Source organism: Cinclus cinclus, chromosome 6, assembly GCF_963662255.1.
Source record: "Cinclus cinclus chromosome 6, bCinCin1.1, whole genome shotgun sequence".
Taxonomy (NCBI): domain Eukaryota; kingdom Metazoa; phylum Chordata; class Aves; order Passeriformes; family Cinclidae; genus Cinclus; species Cinclus cinclus.
In genome coordinates, this window is record NC_085051.1 from 45,287,584 (window position 1) to 45,311,142 (window position 23,559).

Sequence of the window (23,559 nt, forward strand, 5' to 3'; positions counted from 1 at the left end):
ATGGAGATCGGCACCGAGATCAGCCGCAAGATCCGGGTGAGAGAGAAGCAGCCGGGCCGCTCCCTCTGTTCGCGGCAGGAGGCCAGGCCCGCTTGCCGGGGGCAGGCCCGGCCGGCGCCCTCGTCACAGCTGCCGGCGGCGGGGTCCTTCGACCTCGGGACTCCCCGGGGAGGGCGGGAGCAGGAGAGTCGTTATTGTGGGAAGCGGAGTCGGGGTACCCTGTCCCCCGATGGGCGACTGCCGGGTCCCGTCTCTGTCCCGCGGCTGCGGCTCTCGCCTTGCAGAGCCCGCCTGGCCCCGGGGCTGCCCGGGGAACGCGCAGCTTGGCCGGGTGTGAGGCCCCGGTACCGGCAGGGCCTGTCAGTGGCTCGCGCTCGACAGTCATAGTTTGGAAGTCCCGGCAGGTTTCTGCTTCCTTGCTGATCCGGGAATGGCCTTTTATCAAACCGTCTTAGATTTGTTTTCTTTGCACTTCATGAGTCCGTGTGGTCTCTGCTTAAGAAAGGACAGCTGGGACTGGGAGGTTGAACGGTAGCGCCAGGAACTGGTCTATCGGAAATTAGGCAAAGAGTGTGAATCCGTTACTCTGCTGTCAGCCCCTCGCTTTTAGAACGTTCCTATCCTGAGCAGCAGAAATAGGAAAAGTTTAGCATGTTAAATCAATATGTTCAAACAGTAAATGAGAGAAACTTTGCTAAGCCTCCCACCTCTTTGTAGGTAGAAATACTTCGTTGATCCATCCCTTAAATAATATTTCATTATTTTTTAGGGTGCTATAAAAGGAAAGTTACAGGAGCTGGGGGCTTATGTTGGTAAGTTTTGCCATGTGTTCAGCAATCTCCTCTAGATCATTTCTGTTACATAGGAAAAAAGCAGCTTAGCTAATGAAACTTACTGTTACCTCTGTTACTGCATACAGAAGCCTAAAACATGAGAAGAATTACCTGAAGTGTTGGATCAGTAAGAAAGGAAGAGACATGCTTAACAAAATACGTTCTAAGCCTAAGAGGAAGCAGAACATCAGTATGTAGACAACTAAAATAAAGTAGCTAAGAAGTCAGTCTAACAGTCTTCCCCTTTAGAAATCGTGGCAAGGGATTTGAAAGAAAAACAAATGATGTGAATATCTAAGGAAATTTCTTTGAAGCATTAGGAGAAACATATAAAGCAAGAGCTTTGGAAATACAGCAGCAGATTGCTGTGATCACTCTGAGATGGAATCTGTCTCTCTTAGGCGTTTTTTAACAGTTCTTTAATTCAGGGTGGGGCTTTGTTGAAATTAGGAAAGAGGACAAATATAAGTGAGTGGCTTTGGAAATTAAAAGGCCACATCAGAAACATTATGTGGGACAAACCTTTAAAATGTAAGTGCTTGACCGTTAAGGAGAAGGCTGAGAATTGTGATGAGCTAATGATGAAATAAATGTATCTGATTCTTAGAGGCAGAGGGAGATTTTATTTTGGTTTGTGTTGGGAGGGGTGAGTAATGTGAACATCTGTGGTCTTGTGGGTTGGTTTGTTCTTTCGGAATCCGGGAACTTCAGCTGTTCTTTGCAGCAGTAAAAGTTGGTAATTTAACACAGCATTCTGTTGGAAATAAAGTACCTCAGTCCTGAAACTGTATTGTCTGTGATGCTTCTTGGATTTCAGGTGAAGAAAAGGAATTGAGAGCATAATTTAGAGATCCTGTGAGTTGCAGGGCCAAGTTCAAAGTTTTTAGTTTGCGCCTGAATTCATCTTCTTTCCTATTTTAAGGGAGGCGTTGTATTTATGGAAAAATGTATTGGTTCCATAGAAGGGAGTTACCTATGAGCTGACATTCTGAACTCAGGTGTGCCTAGGAACTGTGTTTAGAACTTTTTAATTGTAAAATCATCTTTTTCACCATCTCAAAGCTTGTCTTCTAAAGTAACTAATTTTTTATTGTTTAGTTGGTTGGGATTTTTTTACCATCATTCCAGTTTTCAGTTTCTCAGTCCTCGATTCTTTGCTTTCTCCTGTATTTCTGAAATCAAAGTCTTTCTTGTTTCTGTTACTAAGCTGCTGGTAGAACACTAGCCATCTTTGATTCTGTCTATGACTGATTATTCTTTCTTTGTTTTCCTTCTGTCCCTTGAATTCGGAGGGCAGGTTTCCTGGATTCCCAGGATCAGCAGACAATGTCTGCAGTTTCTTCTCAGTCAGCTTCTGGTCTTTAAATAACTTTGTATTCTTTATTGCTATGTCTGTCTTGCCTTGGCCTCTTTGTTTCTTTTTAAACCACTATTTCCAAATTTCTGTGATTTTTCAAGTTTATTTTCTGCACTAGAGTATTTTGGACAACTTTTCAAGTAATGTTTTTCAAAAACTCTCCATTTCTTCTTCCAGGTAACTAGTAAAAAATTGGTTCTCCCTCATTCTAGCCTCTGCACAAGAATTGTGCTTTTCTTTCTTTCTGTAACTGCTAGTTCTTTTCTCTTGAAAAGTCTTCTACAACAAGATATGTTGAATCTTACTTGTTGTGTAGAGCTTACAAAGGAAATATTCATATATTTGAAGCAAGATGAAGTCAGTTAATTACTCATCAACTAGGAAAATTTTCAAAAAAGCTGTAGTTCCCCTCATAGTTTAAGTTGGCATAGGCTGAGAAAATGTCTTTCCATCTATCATACTGTTACAATTGTGTGTTGTAATTGTGCTAACGTATGTTTTTATCTGTACTTAAAATGCCTCCTTTATGTGTTGAACCACCTGAAGAGCTTGTCATGTTTAAAAGTAGCTTGGCCAATAAATAAAATTCATTCTAAGTTCCTAAGCCTGAACATCAGTCTATCTTGTGCAACTTGTAGTTTGCAGTGAGAAAAACCCCAAGCACAAAGCAGCAACAACAAAAACTGAAACAAAAAGTCACCAAAAAAACCAAAAAGAAGTGAGGGTTTAAGCTAGGAATGGGTTATGTTGGGACAACTGGGTAGTGCTAATGCAGGTACAATGTGTGAATGTTGTTTTTGTAGTCTAGGGTAGAAATTATTCATAGTGTACATAGACATAGAAGAAAGGCAATTCCTTTCATTTGGGTTTTGAGTTCTATTTTTCATTTTTTAGGTCTTTTTATTGTTGTGTACTGTCTTAGCTTGATTAAATAAGCACAGCTGTATCAGTGCCTTGATTCAAATTCATAATTTGGGCAGTATTTCCCAGCTGTTGTTACTTACTATTGTTAATGTTCATGTCATGCCATGGAGTGGAATTGGAGACCATGAGATCTTTGATTAAACTTAATCGAAGTCTGTGCTCAAGAAGCCCAACTAATGAGGCCAGAGCAAACCAAAGTGAAATGCCAAACACCAAACTCCTCAAACCCTTAATGTGGTAATGTTGGGCTCTAAGCACCTTATGCATTCTGATGAGTGGGAATACCTCGTGTGCAAGGGAATGGGTTTCTCACTGTGATGAAATTGCATGCCTTACAAAATAAAAATTTAGTCTTTAGGTTGCTGGGATTTGTTTTATTTTTGTAGGTAGAAAATCTGGAAGTTAATGTGGTTTTGATTTGTTTAATGTACATATCAGAAATGAATATCTATTTGTTTAGTTTTTGTAACTAAAGGAAATTTGACAAGGGTAAGGTGCTGTATTTGGCAATATTTGAGGTGATGAATATTGTAGATGTTTGCTAGTATTCATGAAAAAGTATATAGGCAGCAGAGTGGCTTTCTTTTATCTTGTCCTTCTTTCTGTTCTGTTTACTCACATTTTAAACACATCTTCAGCTTATGCTCTTGTGAAATTGATGATCTTTTATTCACTGCTTGTGGATGAGACTTGTATTGAACCTTAGAGGAAATAGAAGTCTTGTTAATTTGCTTACCTAATCCTCTGCCTGCACAGTCTTTATAGTAAGACAGAAAATAAAAATTGGTTACATGCTTAAAGATGTTTGCTATGTCTTTCATGATTTATTATACTTTAAAATGGTGTATTTCTCTTTCTATTAGATGAAGAGCTCCCTGATTATATTATGGTTATGGTGGCCAATAAGAAGAGTCAAGAGCAAATGACCGAAGACCTTTCCCTTTTCCTTGGAAACAATACTGTCAGGTTTACTGTCTGGTATGTCTGCAAGCTCCATGTTGCACTTCTTAACAATAGTGCAGGACTGCTTTCTATAAGTGACACCTGACATTTAAAAAAGTTATTTATCTTCCCATTATGTAATTTGCATTAATAAAGACTTCTATTTTGCATGTCTAATAAGTAAATTAGTTTTAGTCTGACAGCAGTTAGGTTTTTGAGGTGATAGATGGCAAAGGACTGGAAGATGTGTTTGTTCATAAGCCAGTCAGATTTGTAAATGAACTGCTCAGGTAAGCAAGGGGTGTATGTTGACTTGAAATAATTCCCGCAAAATTCACTGTAAGCAAGAGGGCATTGTTCACTGCAGTTAGATGTAAAGGACCAATCTGTTTGCTTTTATGCTAACAGTGCTTCAGATTACTGTGCATGGGAATTACTGTATCAGGGCAGATGAGCAATGGATCTAATTCTGTGTACTGTCTTTGACAAGGCTTAGCACCAAATGCTTAGGTATTCCCACCTCTCAGGCTATTTATTTATTACCACCATCCAACTCTAAAAATTAAAAGTAGAACCTTAGAATTAGTGAACAGGACAAGTTAGCAACACTTGAACTATACTGTCAGCTCCTGACAATGTAGGTTCATTTATTCCATGCTGCATGACAAATTTAACCATTATATTTCTTATGCATTTTCTAATACCAAATTTGTTTTACAGTAGAAACCTGTAAGTCAATCCACATTTCAGACATTTGACTCTGGAGATTTTGTTGCATTCAGAGTTGTGTATTTTTTCAAGTTAATCGTATTTCTGAATCTCCTACCTAATAGACCTGTAAGAAACATTATTTTGTTTTGTATAGATAAGAAAAATGTTTTTGTTTTTTTTTTTCCTTTTTCAGTTTGCTTTATTGACATTTTCATACTGATGGTTTAGATTCACTTCCAGTATTTCTTCTATGTAGTTAGTTACTAGGAGCTTTTCTGTTATTGAATAGCGGAGAGAAACATTTTAGATGTTGGATATGTTATGAAATCATAAGCATTGACAAAAAATGAAAATTAGTTCCAGCTATTACAATTCACTCTATAACTATTTTAAACTGGTGGATTTCTGGGTGATAGTGTAACTTGTGTGGATATTGTTTGATTTTACTTACACAGGTTTCATTTTTCTCCTTGCGTTTGTCAAAAATTTAATAAAGGAATACAATTAAGCATTGACCTTTTTAAAAACTGCACAGGCATTTCTTTGCTGCCTTTTGTGGCCCACCTAGGCACCTTTTGGGTTTCAGGGTATGAGTAAGTCATGCAGTTGTCTTTCTCATAGTACTTTTAGGAATCAGACAAACCAGTGAAGCTTGCAAGTGGATAAGGATGTAGCTAACTCCTGTACCATGGTTTTGACTGGGCCTGATATACAGTAAGAAATAAGTGTAGCAGAAACCACTTTCATGACTTTGTAAATGAAACTAAAACTTCATTGAAAAAATTATGTTGAGAAAGCGAATTTCAGCAAAGAAATCAAGATCATTTATACATTTATATTTAAAATGGTGTGTTGACTATATGCAGATGTTATACCACCAGCTGATTTTGACACCTGCTTAAATTTTAAACATAGTGACTGTTTTAACCCTAAGTCAGTATTCTCATTTGATATACATGTAAATACAAACCCAATGTTAGAGTGCTTTATCAGGTACCAAAGTAGGTAGGTATTGGGTAAAAGAAGGATGGAAAATAAGACAAGATGAAACCTATGAATAAGTTGTAAGGGGACTGGTGAAAAAGTGTTACCTAGCATTGTAGCTGGGGGTTTTCTATGCTTTGACTTCTTCTAGAGACAACCCAGAATGTTTATGTTCTTAAATGTTGTTTAAATACAGTATTCAGCAAGATCTGGCTTCCTGGTTTATCTCTGTAACTGATAATTTTGGGCCTTCTGGCAAAAGTTTTGCTGCAATTTTGACAGACCTGGCAGTCCTGCTGGGTGGCCACCACGTCTTGCTCTGAACCAAGTGTCAAATTAGTTATCCTGAGGTCAGTGTGAAAACTGATCTGCATCACCAGAGCTCAGCTATCAAGTGTTCTAGTGAAAGATCATAAAGGAGGACAAGTATAAACCTTTATTATACCCACATGCAGTCTTCTCAATATGTTCTTGTTCCTTAGCTTCTTTCTAATATTCAGCCTAAATTAGGGACTTGCCCATTATCAGGTTTGAATTCCAAGTGAGACATGAATTTAAGTGTTGTGGGTTTTTTTCTTTCTTCTTACTGTAGTATGTGTTTATTTTTAAGCAGCCTTATTGTATTAAAGCCCTATAATTTTATGTGTTACTTCAGTTTAATGCCTTTTTCACAGGCAAAGGGCAAATTTGGTATTTCTCTGAAAGATTTTTGCTCCCCAACACACCTTAGAGACATACAAAGCATGCTGGAAGAATCTGGAGAATCTTACATGCTCTGAGTTATATACTGTTTGAGTTTCTAATGTAGGTTTTTTTGAATCTATCTTTTTGATACTTAACTCCATTGATTGTACTGAAAGGTGGTTAGTATTGTGTTTGATTATGTAAACCAACTAAATAGCAAAAGTAGATGATGTGATGAATACTCTACCTGCATGTGCAAGACATACTGGAGGCAAGATACTTTAAGCCTCCCTCTCGAGGTTAAACGTAATCTGGTTGATGGAAAGAGAAGTCTTAGTGGGTTTCTGAAAAATTATAAGTCTGAATGTAAGTTAAAGTTTTTTTATTTCTCCTTTTTCTCTTTTGCTTCCTTCCCTGTCCGCTGTTTATTTCAGGCTCCATGGTGTTTTGGATAAGCTGCGGTCTGTGACTACTGGTAAGTAAGAAAATTAATTTTGAGTGAAGGTAGACTTATTTTTTCTGTGTAGTGTTGTATGTCTAATGAGTTGCAAAAATATCTTGGCTGTTTTGTTAAGTTTTTGATTATGTGGTCTTTTGGATCCAGACTGTTAAGAAAAGTCCTTTATATTTTGAGATAAAGAATTTATTTTTGAGTCCAGTATCTGTGTGTTTTCTCTGTGTTTCTTGTTGATGTATTCAGCTGAAACAGCTTTCAGCTTGTATTTTCAGGCTTGTGTAACATCTTGTTTGCAGTTTCGTAGCTACATTTATTGTAAAATCTATTGCTGTTTCTAATGTAAAAGTGAAAAGTACCTGTCTCCACAGAACCAACCAGTGTAAAATCTTCAGAATCTAATGTCTTTGAGAGCAACCTGCCTTCCAGCAAAAGCAGTTCCTGTGTGAGTGATGAGAAGAGGCGTGAGGATATCTTGCCACCTCTTGCAGTATCAAGCACTCGGACTGAAAGAAATGACTCCAGAGTTTCAACCAGCTCACAGGAGCAGAGGAACACTGCTTCTAGGTAAGGCTGCTGGCTTCTTCCTAACACACCTTCAGACATCAGTAGTTGCGTGAGTGTAGTAGCAATTCTAAAGAGTACAGACACTTGGAAATATACTTTTGAAGAGTAAAGCATTGCTACAGTTTGTTGTATGAAAAACATTGATCAAAACTCAGTTCTTTTAAGCAACATAAGAGCTTAGATTAATTAACCAAACTGATAATATCAATCTGTATGTTAAACTTGTATGAACAGTAAATACCTTAATGATTCTTCCTGCTGGCTTTGATTAAAAGAGAATCTCGTTTTCCAAAACTTGACTTGCTGGATTTTTTTTTTTTTAATCAGGCAGTCTTGTGAAGATGGTTCTGCATCCCGCTTAACATCTACTGTCAAGCCTTTGAGGGAATTGTCACCTTCTGAAGCTGTAATTGACATTAAACCTGAGCCAGATGATCTAATTGATGAAGACCTAAACTTTGTGCAGGAGAATCCTTTGTCACGGAAGAAACCCATTGTGACTGTAACTTACGGTTCCTCTCGTCCCTCGGCCGAGATCTACCGGCCACCAGCTGTCAGGAGCGCTGATGGCGTTGCACACGTGCCCAGATTGTCACAACAGGGCAGCTTGCAGGGGAGCCGGCACTTAGACACACAAGGCTGCAGGTCTTTGGAAACAGGCCAGCTGTGCAATCCAGAAGCATTTGGCAGCTTAGCAGAAGGTCACAGACCCGCCTCCAAACTCAGTGCTGATAAAGTGGGCAGTGAGGTTGGTACAACCTAAACTGTTATAGAAGTTTATTCTTGTTTGGAACCTAAATTGCTATGTACGCTTCAGTAAATCATGACCTCAGAGAAATCAAAATACTTTTGTCACTGGTATCAGTAGGTTTGAGATTTCATCCTTTGGGTCCACTGGTAAAAACAGATTGCATAATTTGACACCATTATCTGAGAACTTGCTGCATCTCAGAGTTAATTACCATGTACAACTTCATGTGATACTGACTTGGACTAACAGGTTAGCACATTACTGAGCTCCATATGGTGAATCAGAAATTACAATTCTGGTCTTAAGATCATTGAATCAGCATGATCTTCCCTAAGTGCTGTGTGTACTCCCAGCTTCAGACAGCCCTGTAAATCACGATTTTTGGCAGGCTCTTTATTAGCCCAGATACACTGATGGTGATGATGATTATTATTATTATTCTATTTAGAACCATGTCAGTTAAGAATTCTTTGGGATGGATGCTGGACAAGGACAAACTGAAAGATGATTGCTGTCCTAAGTACTTTGGAGGCCAGCTTAAGCTAGGCAGCGTGTGTCCTGCCCAGGTAGTCCTAGCTGATAGACAATCCATATGAATTAATTAAGAGCCTTTTTTGAGAGGAATTAAGATAGTTATGGCTGCTAATGTTGAAATGAAGCAAGTATTTTACATGTCTTGTATTGCAAATGCATCTGTGGTTATTGGTGCTCATAAAGTTCTTTGCCGCTACTTCATTCTGTAAAAAGGATAATGAATTTTATTTGGGAATCTAGGATGCTCTACAAAGATGGATACTGGTGTCTTAGTTTTTGAGAATGGAGAAGTGCAAATGAGAATATAGTGATTTATTTAATGGTGTACCTAAATAACTGTCAGGAACATCTCTCCTTGGAAATGTTTGAAAAAGGTCTTGTGATATTTTTGTCTATGACTGTTTCATGTATAATGTCTAGAAGAGACAACAAAGAGGGAACCTTGCACTGTCTAAACTGGACAGTCCTGACTATGTGTAACAATTAGCATCCTTTGGAATATGTAATTTCCTTGCTAGAAATTATTCCTTACACTTATCTGAAATTAGAGTTGATAAAGAAGAAGAAAGTAGTTTATACTTTATTTCATTTTTCTCTCTCAGACTTTCAACATACTCATCTAGAAGAATACTGTCAGTTTCTTTGGAAAACCCTGGTTTTCTGTAGGTGTTGGATGATTTCTCTGTACTTGAGTTTTTTATTCTTTTTTTTTTTCCGTAATGCTGTTGGCAGTTACATTTCCAGTGAGATCTTTCAGTGTAAATGTGTCCGATTTTCATGTTATCCAGTGCAGTCACTTGTACAACTGGAATGGAAGTCCTCCATCTCCTGGCTCAAGGTGGAATTGCAGTGTTTTCTTTGCTGGCTTACTGATACATGGTTTATGCTAAGTGGGCTGTTTTGCCTGCTCTGTATGTTGTAGGAGGAAAGCTCCAGGAAGAGACGGCTGCCTGTTGTGAGCTCAGTAGTCAAAGTGAAAAAGTTCTGTAATGATGGAGAAGATGAAGAGGAAGAGGAAGACTATGGATTGCGAACAGGAGGCATCTCCAGCAGTGTGTCTGTACCTGCAAAGCCAGAGAGAAGGTACTGAAGATCTCAGTGATTCTGAGTTTTCAAGAATTAATATAATGAACAAAAGCTTGGTAAATGGGGAAAATCAGTTTGCACTTTCAAAAACTGACAGACAAAATTTAGTAAACCATTTTAATATTTTTTTACTTTCTCACAACTCTGGATGAGATGCTTGTTTATGCCACCCTTTTGCCTTTGATTTTGTAGCCTGTTTTCATTATTGCATGTAAAATGCAGTGGAGTGTGAATTTTTACTTTATTTGGGTAAAGTTTACTGGCAAAAGAACATTAATGTTGACATGTTTCAGAGCAGGTATTTATTGTGGTAAAATAATTTTTCAGTAATTTGATTTATTTTCAGGAATTGTTTTCAAACCGGTTATCATTTGTTCTTTAAGGTGATTTTAACTTTTCAAACAGTCTTCAGAGGCTGTTTCCTTTTTTTCTGCTCCATAATTCTAAGCGTCAGGCATTAGTCAAAATACATGTCCTTTGTATCTGATTTTTAAGAATAGAGGAAGCTACAATGCTGGCTTGTATAAGATTTATTTTAAGCAAATACATTGTATTAAATTTATCTTCAGTACCACAGCACATTTATCTCATTTAAGCTTCCTTATTGTTGATGTTAAAAACAAGCAGAAAACCTTTTTATACAAACAAAATGTTTTTGATACAGTCAGTCTAATTATGCAGCTGGATCATATTTCTCAGGATGGCTGCATAATTATTGGTGCCAGCACAAACATAGCAAGAGATAAGTTGTGGGCAGAGTTGAGAAGACGTTAGTGGCAGAGAGTGCCTTTCCCATGTAGCATGGTTTTATAGCAGCTTAAGTTGAGAGGTGAAATCACACATTTGAACTTCCATTTTTTAGAGCATTTTGTGGATCTCTATCCACTGAGAGAATAAATTAACTGAAAACTGTTTTGGATAAAGTAATTGTAGATGGTGATTTCTGTTAATATTATTTCTGTGTTAATCTGTTGAAATTACTGTCTTTAACGTGGACGGGGTTACTGTGCAATCCATGTACAATTAATTTTCTTTTACATTTCCTTTAGACCTTCATTGCCGCCTTCAAAACAGGCCAATAAGAATTTAATACTGAAAGCAATCTCTGAAGCACAGGAATCAGTTACAAAAACGACCAATTATTCCACTGGTAATTAGCATTGATTTTGCGTGTGTAATCTGTAATATTTCTGAACTCTGTTGTATAAATCCAAGGTAAAGAAGGCACTTAGAGATAAGACAGAATGCTAAATAGCAAGTCAGTTGTACATGAGGGATTTACCCATTACATTGATGTTCAGTGATGAATTATGAGAACATAAACAAGGGAGAGAAGTGGTATCTAAAGCATATTAATCAAGACAGTAAGTCTGTGAAGTTTATAGATACTAAATGGAGGTGCCAGAGTATTCCAAAGTCAATAGTTGCCAAGGGGAAATTGTTCAGAATAAGCCAGGTGGTTTGAGCTATTTACTTGATCTCTTTTCCCTTTCTTCACTCTCCTTTCTGAGAGGGGAGGAAAAAGCCAAACAGCAAAAAAATGAAAATGCATTGAATATAGGTAATAGAAGTGCAATATAATGAGGAGCAAAGCGATTAATGTATATCAGGGTATGTTGATAAGTATCAGGATGTGTATAATGATATATATTGTCCTTTGACAGCGAGGCTGCAGTTTCAGTTCAGTGATGTTAGTTGCAGTTGACACAGCTGTTGAGCAGTTGTCTGTGTGCTCTCCTAGGCATTCAGTTCTTTTAGCTGGGAGAGACTTCTGAAGAAGAGCAAATCCAGCTGTTATCTTGTGCTTTCATTTCACTGAGTGTTGATAAATCCACATGTTGTCAGCAGGACACATTGCAACTTGCCAGGGAAGGAATATTCATTAAACTGCTTAAACCATGACTTTTATACCATCTGAAGTAGAACTTTTACCCTATCTGAAGTCTGTTGCCTGTTATCTCTCAAATTTTTCAAACTGTAAGAAACAGTACTTTGAGGTGCAGTAAGCTCTTCTGTGTGTACAAAGCAGTATGGCAGGAAGTGAGACATAGCTACGTCAGTCTAATTTAATTAAAACTGTTACGTTTTTAGTAGTGCTGATCTGGTAGTTTGACTTAACAACATGAGAATATTACAGTGGAGAGACCAGAAGGCACCACTTTGTTGTTTAATACAGAGGTGATTTATGAATTTTATCTGAAGTATCATGCAGGTTCTTCCACTTCAGAAGTAATATTTAACATCTTTTTTGAAATATTTTGAATGGAATATGGAAGCAAGCAAATTTAAAACACATAGGTAAAACAAAACAGTAAATTCATAAATAATGAATCCAGTACTTGAGTGGTACCTTTTAGTTGTTTATGTCAGAAGTTAAATGCTGGTCTGATACTCAGCCAAGGGAAGAATTTAGCTTCTCACGATCAAGTCTGACAGTCTTAGCAGAAGCCAAGTAAAGAAGTCAACCTGTTGTCCTGCTACAACCCAAATTCCAAGCCACAGCTATCTGTACAGAGATTTAGAGCTATCTGAAAGGAGGTTGTTGTTTGGTCAGGGTCGATCTCCTCCCAAGTAACAAGTGATAGGACCAGGGGAAGTGGCCTTAGGTGGTGCCAGAGAAGGTTAAGATTGGATATTAGGAAAAAGTTCTTCATGGAGAGGGTGATCAGGCATTGGAAAAGGCTGTCCAGAGAAGTGGTGTAGTCACCATCCCTGAAGGTGTTTAAAAGAGGTGTAGATGTGGCACTTAGAGACTTGGCTTAGTGGTATACTTGGTGGTGGTGGACTAAGTTTACAGTTTGGACTCAGTGATCTTAAGGGTCTTTTCTAACCTAAGTGATTCTATGATTCTTCTGCCATTAAGTTTTTTGTTCTGTTTGCAAGCACTTCAGCAAAGGATAGCTAGCATCATATGAAGAGACACACTGATGATCCATGATTATTTATATGAGAGATGGAATGAAAAGTGATTTCAAAACTATCAGAAAGTACTACATTAATTATATGTAGAAGTGGATGAATGAATACTTTGTTGTTGTCACTCTAATCCTTCTCATGCTGTTTTGCCTTACAAGTAGGTGTTCTGAGGTGCCACTCAGGGTGCTCTGTGCACATGCATAAATATGCTAGGACACTAAAAATTTTACGGGTAGCTTAAAGATGATTTTTTGGGGACAGATGCTTGGGATATTTTTGGTTTTTGTATGTATATAGGAATTTGTGAGAGTTATTTTAGCACAATTTATCTAAAAACAGTACTATTGTGTGATTGGGTAGTGTGTAAATGATTTTCCATTGTTTTTCTATTTAAAGTTCCACAGAAACAGACTGTTCCAGTTGCACCAAGAACTCGAATTAGCCCAGAAGAATCACAGTTAGAAGTAATTCATGTGAAAAGCAGATTGCCTGTTCTGAGTTCTCAGCTTCAAGAAGAGTCAAAGGAGCAGACAGTTGAAGAAATTCAAGGTCATCTGATAATATTCTTGAAGAATTTGTACTAGGGGATATAATTTTACAGCCTGAGCAGAGAAAAGGGAAGGAGCACTACTGATTTTTAAGTCTGCATCAAAAGTTGCATGCAGAACTGCCCTGAAGACCATGCAGCTTTCTAAAGCTTGGCTGTCAGATAGATACATGTATCCAAACACACACACACAGACAACCTCAGAGGAATTAATCAGTAAGCAAAGAGTGCTGTAGCATTGCGGTGTGTCACTGAGGAATAGTTTTGCATAAACATCTACATTTGGATAGCTTCTCTTTTCCCCATCCTTTGCATATTTTCCTTTGTATCCTGTAGGAGTAATTCTGTCACAAAGCTTAAGTGATAGTGAAGATACTCTAGGGTATTTAGAACATTTTTCCAGCTTATGAAGTACTGAAAGATTCTTTCCAACACGTGGTTTCCACACAGATGTTTCTAGTGTTTTATCTTTCAGTTTAAATACAAGAATACTCAATTTGCTCTTACAGGACAGCTGATACCAGGCTAACTGTGTCAGCTTTGGTTTTTACCTCTGTTTTGAATCTCCTAAAGGGCATAACATTTAAAAGCAGTCAAAGTGCCTTCTCAGCATGGTTATCTTATAGAGGATGGGGGATTGTCTTTGTTAGTCACAAGGAATCATAGAAGTGAGGCAAGGGAAATATTTCTACAGCAAGTACTGAGTTTATACTTGCTAAGTGTGTAGATATTTAGATAATGAATAAAATTTGGTTTTGAGTAAGATTTTTTTTTTTGCATCATCCCAAGGCCATTGTTAAGGAATGGTAAACATTCAATATTTAAAAATATTTTTGTAGTTGATTATTCCTCTCATAGATGTATTTGGAATCTTTCTGCCAACCTAAAGTAGCTTAAATTGTATCTGTAAAGTATGTGAGAAAAAGCTTTATCAGCCTTGAATTAATGCACAGAAAATAATTATGCTAAATATTTTCACTCTTTTGCCATTGAAATGGAAATAACAGCTTACTTAGGAAATCTACAGAAAGCAAAAATAATTTTTTAAACCGTATCTCAAATGTAGAGCAGCACTGCTCTGATTTGCTTCAGCATTTTAAGAAGACTGTAAAGTAGTCCCTTGTTATTTGCTTTCCTCTGTGTGTGTTCTCTGAACAGCCAACTCTCTACAAATTAGGAGGAAGAACTTGGCCTTCATCAGGTGCTGTGCCCACAGACCTCATTTGTACTGAGCAGCAATTATGGGAACAAGTAGTTTCCTACAGGACTTAGATTTTGTCATGATACTGTTCCTGAAACAATGAGAAAAGGGCTCATAATAATGAGAATGGCTTTTGTTTTTACTGTTGTTAAAAGTGTGAATGGTTTTGTTGTCGATTACTTCTTTATCAAATGATTAGAGAGAGTACCTCAGTTCTCTGATCTATAGTTTTGTGTTGACATGCTGTAAAATATGCTTCTTATTACTATTTTTTTAGGAATTGAACAAAAGGAGCTCTCTTGTTGCCTTCAGATTGATCCTATGATTGAGGATACCTTGCAAGTGACTCAGGGTTAAGTCTTGTGATCTTTTCATTTTCAAATCTAGTATTACTGGCCAGCAAATGTCAAGATACTCCTTTCAATTAATTTTACTGATATTTACAGTTTCTTAGTTTCTACATCTCTAAGGACTTGATATTAGCATGTGTTCAGAGAATTGAGATTTGGGGGGGAGGGGGGTGGATCATCTCCTATGCTGTTCCAGTGTAGCCATTACACTTGGAAAATTTCCTGATCTGACCTAATATGATTTATGGCTTCTGTTGATCCACCTCTGTGGAATTTACAGGGAAGTAAAAATGTTTTCTGGAAACTACTAGGAAGAAATTAAAACAAAGTAAAACCTTACTCTGAGCTTATTGACCACGTAAATTGATTCTAGAAATACTCTATAAATCAAGAGTACAACTACCACCTTATGTTACTCTTTTCTGTGTAATTTTTCTTCCAATGCAGATTACTGTGACCCAGAATCTGTGGTCCATTCAGATACTCGGTCGTTTATCCTGAAGAAGCCCAAGTTATCAGAGGACACGGTGCCACAGAACCAGCAATTGGGAAAGAAGGGCACAGAGGCAATGCGAGTTCACTCAGGACGTCTAATACAGACACGGTGAAAAGCTACTTCATTTAGGATAGTTACTAGTCAAATCGACTGTTTGTGGTTTAGATGGAGCCATTTGGTCAGGTTGCTTTGTCAGGAGGTGGGAAATCCTGCATAATGAACTGACTTTGAATAGCAGAAGAAAAATAGCAGGAGCAAAAAGCTTCCCAGAAATCCTTCTAAATGGAAAATAATCCTAGAGTCAGCTGCAGCTTGAGCATGTCTTTGATTTGCAAGAAAGAAGGATCTGAAAAGTACTGCTCTTTTGTTCTGATTTCTGAAATCTTAGTCAAGCAATCATTTTGCTTAAATTGCCTTTCGTTTTGTACCTGTTTCACCCTCAAATTACATTTCTTAAGAAACATCTTTTAACACAGTATTGAGTGTGGTGCATCCTGGACAATGATTTAAGGCTCCTCACTGGAGAATTTGACCAGGAGAAGCTTAAAATTCATGTCAGCTCCAAACGAAGTTCTGGGTAACAAATAGTCCTGTCTGTTAAGAGTTAAAACCACTCTGAACAGTGTGATGAACTTCATCATGTGGGCTGCTGTGCTTGAGAAACTGCTGGTGTTTCCTTTCTGTGAGTGGCTTTCAGCAGCCTGTGTTAATTGAAAACAAAACCAACACTGAGCAAACAAACCCAAAAGGATAACTTGGCAACATCACAGTTGAAAACTGTGACTGTGCTACAGTAGTGAGGTAAATTTTTGCATGTGAATAGGTCAGTTTCTGACTGCTTCAGTCTGAAAGTTTTAGCTCATGATGTTTTTCATATTCTGGTTTCTGTCCTCTTAAAGGCATTCTACAAGCACAGTTGCTTTTAGCCTCATTTCATAGAGAAGCAAAGTTTATCCTATTGCTGTTTGTCAAATATGAGAACTCTACAGTTCTCCAAATACTTCGAGTCACCTGTCATTCAGGAAATCCCTCAGGTGAAATGGATGGGGTGGTGAAAGGCTGGAGAAAATGTATGTGAACCCTGTTTTAATGTGAGCCCTCTTATCCATGCTGACTACTGTCAGATGCAGGATACCAGGCTAGACTAACCTTTTAGTCAGGCAGAGTGTCAAAATTCTTAGTATCAGTATTTCAGTTCTCTCATCCTAGTTCTAAAAACTTGTACACCACTGTTCCATAATGTGCTTTTCAGTAATTTTGAGGAGACATGTTTTGTGTTAAAAGGCTTGTAATTCCAAGAATGGTATTTGCTCTCTCTTTCTGCCCAAAAATGTAAATTCCACAAGATTGACTGTAAATGAGCTGTTGGATCTGTCTGAGCAGAATGCATAAAACTGAACTGTACCTGAGAGCTGTAGTTCTTATTAGTGCCTCAGGGAGACTAGAAGGCAAACTGTTAACTGGAGTGCATTACCAGTAATTACTAAAAGGTCTGTTACTGCTTGGCTCTCCACTGATAAGCTTGTACTGCTTTCACTCACTGGCACAGCTCGCCTTCATTCAAACCTTTGAATCAGAAAATGTAAATTTACTATGTTTCTTTTCTTGTTTGATAGAGACCAGCTTGTGCAGCCAGAGAAACCTGCTAGTCCCAAGTTCATTGTGACACTGGATGGCGTGCCCAGTCCACCAGGATACCTTTCAGATCAGGAGGAGGAAGATATGTGTATAATGGAAGGATTAAAGCCAATTACCCAGCACATGTGTGCTGGCAAAGGATTAAAAGGTCTTCAAGCCCAGCAGATGCAAATTGTAACCAGGCAGCTGGAGAACTGTGATGGTAATTATACTGCCCAACAGGATCTGACCTTGGTGTGCTGCTTTGATCATGGCTGCACCTCCTGTATATATCGTTCTTAATAAACCAAATTGATGGTGTTTATTCTTCAAATTAGAGCATTCTCTAGGCAGATGAAATGTGGGAGTTCAGTGGGAGCATGTATTCAGAAGCCTTTGTTTTGGTACACTAGAATAATATGGCACATGGTAGTTCTCCACACATCTCAGTACTGCTAAAATTTTGTTGATTTGGGTTTTTTTGTGGGTTTTTTTGTGTTTTCTTGGTGGTGGTGGTTTTGTTTTTGGGTTTTTTTGCAGGGGGGTTGTGTGTTAGGGTGGTTTTTTTTTTGGTTGGGTTTTTTCCCTTGTTTTTTGTGTTTGTTTTTGTGTGTGGGTGGGTTTGTTTTTATTTATTTTTTTTTTTTTTTGGTGTTGGTTTTTTGGGTTTTGTTTTCTTTTGCAAATGTTGTTGGTCTTCATTGCCAGGAATCTGCCCTTCTAGTTGACCTGTTAGGATTTCTCCCTGTGCTGATGAACAGGAGATGTTACAGTTAACATATTGACATGCCCTGAACTTTTAAAACTATGTCAGATGGTATTAATGTTTCTGTCGAGGGCTGTGACACCAATGGAGGCTGTTACGTGTAAGGTGTTGGTAGATTCCAGTGACTAGCACCTGAAAATAGAACTTAACTGTGTGTGATTTTACATGAAGGTTTCTGTATTCTCTGTTTCTTTTGAATAACATGGGAAATTGCTTTCTGGACCACGTTTGAATGTTTAGAATGCTGGCATGGTGAAAAATGCACAGGCTACTGTTTTGTCATAAGCCTGTTGAATACTTGCCTGAGGGCTGTGCTTGGATTCATGTTTTTTACTTGGCTTTCTTAAGAAAACTAAGATCTTTATTTTCTGTAGTAGCAGTGTATCCAAATTTCTAAACTAAATGAAGAATGTATGTGATGTAGTACTGAGAAAACCCTTAAGTTTCATGGATCCAGCTGTAAATGTGTAATGCGTTTATGAGAGCACCACAGCAAAAGATCCTGTAAATCCACGTCCTTTCAGTCCCCTGGCTGAGGAAGTACTGCACATATAAGGCAGTCTTAAAGATTAAGGGAATGTTCTGTATCCACACACTTCACTAGCACAGTAAAGTCATTAGAGAAACTGTCATTAGAGTACTTTCTTGCAAATCCATGCTTTTCCATGTGTAGCCTCATACTCCTCACCAAAGCTGTTTGGCACAGGAGAGTGTTGCCAGTACAGTCCTAGCTCTGTTAAGGATTCCAGTGAAGTAGCAGAGATGGGACTGAAGCTCACACACAATCAGATCCATGTGGAAGTGGTGTGTATGAGCCAGTGTGGTCCTACAACAGGATGGCATCATTTGGCTTTGGTGTGTTGCAAGGAGAAGGCATATATGAGGCTAAGGACAGAATGAAGCTGGAGAATTTGTGTCATTTAGTAATGTATCATATCTTAGTAGGATAAGAGGGGGAAGTCTAGGCAGTGCTGGAAAACTTGGAAAAGCCAAAGGTTTAAGCAAATTTGGGAAAATAAGACAATAGCAACGTATGTACAATTGTCTGAATTTGGAGAATAAGGATTTACAAGCAGTGTTAAATATGAGAAAGTCAAAGTCCCATGTTCCTGTAAGAGTAGTGAAGGTATGGAATGTTTCAGCATAGAATTTCTTAAAATACTTTTTGAACTGAGTTCAAAAGAGTCTGAGTTCAGGTAACTGACGTGTCTGAACAAATTACATAAAGGTGGTTCTTTTTCAGTATATGCCCCCAAATAATAAATCTGATTAGTGTAAAAAACTGATTTTTAACTTTCATCTCTTGAAATAATTTCCTAGAGGAAAAAATACCTTGGAGAAAGGAAACATGACTATAATTAACTCTGTTCTGCTGAGACATGTCATAATTCAGGTTCAGTTGGAGTAGTTGTCCATTCAAATCTTTAAATCAGTTCAGATTTGCAGAGAAAACTGATTTATTTTGCTTGTAAAGACTGCAAATTTGATCTTTTATCACCAAAAGGCAGCTGTCAGTCCAGTATTATGCCTTTTTCTTTAAGGTTCTGGAAATTTTCTTCAGAAAATATGATTGTACATAAACTTTTACTGTCATGACTTTTTTGATTAAGAGAGAATAGAAGTATGGTGAATTTTGATTATGCTAGATTGCATGCACCAAATTGCATATAGAATCATAAAGGTTTCAGCTTGGGGTTGTTTTTTTTTTCTTCTTTCTTACTTCTTTCTTCTTTTCCAGTGGAAATGGAAGACTTAAGTATGCTACAAAAGCAGGAGAAGGTGCTGGAGCGCTGCAAGTACTGGCCTGCCTGTAAAAATGGAGATGAATGTGTGTACCATCACCCCACACTACCTTGCAAGTGAGTAGTACAGAGCTCATCCACTTGACATGCTCTTTTGATTTTTATTCCAGTGCTGCAAACTTCTGCTCTGTGTCAGTAAATATTTCAAATCAGCACAAAATTGTCAGGGCAGGATCAGAACTAGATTATCACGCTGTAATTCCTTCTGTTTTCCACCCCTCTCCCAAGTGTCAGAACAGAGGGAATGCAGCTGCACCCTTGCAGAAGAAAGCTTTAGTTTAGAGTACAGGCTGGTGTTCCCGAGTTGCTTAAACATGAAGGAATTAGCATCTTAGAAGAATAGGCCCTCTTCTGCCAGCTGTCACAGTGCTTTCAAAGGTTAGGTCATCATTATGTAGTAATGCAGTGATTTTGGGTTTTAAATTTGAAAGGGATGGCAAAGTCTTGAATGTGCCCCTGTGCCTTTGACTTCCATAAGCAGGAACAGTCCAGAAAAACTGTCTGTTTTGAGGTAACTCTTAGAACATTGGGTAACTTCAGTTACTTGGACATTTGAGTTATCTTATAAAATCTGTTGTAACTAAATTCAAAATAAAACTCTTCAGAGAAGTTATTTAGGGAGCACTGTACCCCTCTCTGGGGAAGGTCTGATTTCACATTGCCTTTGCCACTCTGTGCCACGCACTAAGAGTGACATGTCTTGGCTTGCACCAAGGAAATTGGGAACAAACTGCCCTGAGAATGAGGTGCTTCTGATGTTCACTGCATGGAGGGAGGGTCTGCAGGAAAGTAAGCTGAATGCAGGTGTGTGGGTGAGCAGCTCGTGCACTACACTGTGTGCCCTGCTGGGGAAGGAACCAAGACACGCCCCCAGCCCTGCTGTGTCTCTGGCTTTCTGTGGTGTTCTGGCTTTTGAATGCAACAGATTGTTGGGGATTTTGCTCCTTTTGACTCAATTTCTTTTCCCTCAGAGTTTTCCCTAACTGTAAATTTGCCGATAAATGCCTGTTCATCCATCCAAACTGTAAATACGATGCAAAGTGCACTAAGCCAGACTGTCCTTACACTCATGCCAGTCGACGAATCCCCCATCCATCTCCTAAACCAGGTGAGCACATCTTGTTTTCTGAGCTTTAAAGTGCTGAAGGGAGAACAGTATTTTTTGGGAACAGAAACTGACAGTGCTGAACTTTTTTTTTTTTTTGCTTGAGTTAACCTCATTTTCTTACAACTCTTAATGCAAGATGAAGAATAATAATCCAGTGTTACTGCAAAAACTGTTACCAAAATAATCCCCCAATGCTCTTATGCAAGAGTCCATATGAAGGCTGTGCAAGGCCAAAGTGGTGACTCACACAAGTTGTCAGTTTCTCTGAAGGGATTAGCCAGCACTGCAGTTGTGCTGAGATTTTTTTCATAAATTGGGCACATGTTGTACCAAGGGCTTGTGGCACACGCTGAAAACAGAGGTTTCTGCTTTTGGACATTTTTCTTCTTTAGTGCCAGTGTAGGACTGAAGTTGGTGTAATGATGAGATGACTTTTGGGGTGAGGTTACTTGGGGAAGGCAGTAGCTGTGTTTGATATGGGTGGGTGTCGCTGAGGATTTGAACCATTCTGAGGTGCAGGGCCTTTACTGCATGATCTTCTGGAAGTATTTTAGTTCCTAGTCACAGTTCAATGCAGTTTTGTTACCTTGCCAGAAACCAAGTACAATGTGCTTGTCTCCCGTATCATTTCCAGCAGCTCCTCTGTATTCCTGGGAAGTGCAGTGCCTGCACTTCTCAATCCCGTCAGTTGAAACACTTAACAGGCTTGCTACTGTCTAAATTTAACATCTGAGATTCTCTGCCTAGCAGAATCTCTGTGTAATTTGTTGGAAGTTTTGCCTTAGCCATGGTACTTCCTGTCCTGAAATAGTGAAGAGCCAAGTTAAATGATTACCTGATAGCCTCGTTCTACTCCAGGATCCACTAACTGCATTGGGAAGAAGGATTTATGTATTTAAGGTTGTGTGGAGCTGTCTTAAAAAGGCAATTTATTCTGATCCAGACTTACTTCCTTTTCTTTTTGTTTCTACTATTAGCACCCCTGCCCACGCTGTCCATATCCTCCAGTAGTCCGCTGTGTAAGTTTTTTCCAGCTTGTAAGAAAATGGAGTGTCCATTTTACCACCCAAAAGTAAGATATATCTCCTATCTTCCTTCCTTCCTTCCTAGAAAGAGATTTGAAACATGCTGCTTTGGGACAGGAAATGTTACTAGAATTTAATGCTTTTTGCTTTTACTGTTCACATTTTAACTTTGCCTTATAAGCAGAGTACACAAAACTAGTGGCTTAAGAAATTTGGAAAATTACACTTTTTAATTAATCTTTCTACCAAATGCTCCTGGGATGCTTCAAACAGGCCATATGTTTGACCTAGCCAGGATGCTGAGGGCAGAGAGGAGCCTTTTGGGAAGGAGTATGTCTCAAGACTCTTGACTCTTCCTTCAGATATCCTGCAACATAGAAAAACTTCAAAGATTTCCCGGTTACCCTAAAACGCATTAATGTAATCTATATACTGCAGGGGTCTGTTACTTGGGTACTTCTGTGGAATTGTATCCCTGCATCTAATGCAGGAAGTTTAGTGCTTTGTCAAGCCCTAATAATGCCACAATACCTGTGCTTAGATATTATTAGCCAGATACTCTGGCTTTTCTCCCCCCTCAGGTAATGCTGTGTCATGCTCCCAGCTTGTATACCAAGATTAATTCAAACTAAACTCTCTAAACTCTCACAAGCAAAGGAATTCCCTCCAGTCAGTGCAGTGGCAGTTTTGGAGCATTGAATTCGTAGTTGGTACTTTTTATAAAGGATTTTTTGTCGCTGGGTTGAGCTGGTTGCACTGGTGGAGGGGAGTTGGAGTTGGCTCACTTGCAGGTGAGATGTGTCACACAGCAATACAAGGGTCACAAGTGCATCTCAGCATGTTCAGGAGTTCAGGCAGCCAGCACTGAGCAGCCTCTTCTGAAATACTTTTGGTTTTAGCATTGTAGGTTTAATACACAATGTACAAGACCAGACTGCACTTTCTACCATCCCACTGTTGCTGTACCTCCACGCCACGCCTTGAAATGGACTCGAACTCAAATCAGGTGAGAAACACTCTAAGCCTAACCAAGAAAAAGAAAAAGTATGTTGCGACATTACTAATGTAGTTTTACTTGCAGAAGTAATGTGTGTGTGGGCAACAAGAAAGATGTATGACAAAAAGGTACCCCTTATGGACAGCTTTTTTTAAAAGACAACTCTGTGCTGTTGTTTGGTAGTAGTTGTATAAACATTAACTAATGTGATGTGACCTTGATAAACAAGTGCCCTGCAGCTGGGATAGGGCACAGTCACTGGAATCCTGACCTGGACAAGGTGGTGTTTTCTGAGCTGTATTTGAATAAATCTGAAAATCCTTTTACACTTGTTTTGTCTTGTGTCTAAGCTGTCTTTTTCACACTAGATTCCGCTGTTTCTTTGAGTGTTTCTGGCAGAGCAGCTCCTTCTTGTCATCTAGCTGTGGTTTCATAACCCAATAGCAAACTTCGCAAAGCTGCAGCTATGGGCCTGCCTTAATGCTCATGTGATTTAATGATCTTTCTACTCCAGCTACTCTCCTCTGCAAAGGTTTTAACCATTACAAGGGGTAGGGCACAGAGCAGTTCTCAAATCATCTTTACAGAGGGGTAGAATTGTTCCTTATGGAATTATTTTTTTTCTTTCTCCTCAGTGAATGAATATGATACAACCTGGGACTGAGCTTTGCCTCCTCTGGACAGTAGATGACAGGAAGATTTACTACCAGGACACAGGATACTAGGAAAGACTCATACATTTTGGACTTTGAATATACATTGTTTTCATAAAACAAGGTTGATTGCATACTTGAAATGTCTCTAATTTTCCAAGTTTGTAAGTTTGGGCAATTTTACATTTTTTTTACACTGTAAGAAAAAACACGTGTGTAAGAAAAGTTTTACTTTAAATTCCATTAAAAACCTT

At 38.5% G+C, this 23,559-nt stretch overlaps 1 protein-coding gene across 1 annotated transcript; it reads left to right on the plus strand.

Moving 5' to 3' along the window:
- ZC3H14 (zinc finger CCCH-type containing 14) lies at positions 1-23,559 on the plus strand. Its single transcript, XM_062495384.1, has 17 exons — positions 1-36; positions 770-812; positions 3,978-4,092; positions 6,870-6,910; positions 7,261-7,456; positions 7,784-8,204; positions 9,664-9,824; positions 10,877-10,977; positions 13,140-13,292; positions 14,769-14,843; positions 15,289-15,445; positions 16,954-17,177; positions 19,459-19,579; positions 20,494-20,630; positions 21,608-21,702; positions 22,555-22,661; positions 23,288-23,559. Exons 1-17 carry the CDS (start codon positions 1-3, stop codon positions 23,292-23,294), a joined length of 2,190 nt encoding a protein of 729 aa, XP_062351368.1. The 3' UTR covers positions 23,295-23,559.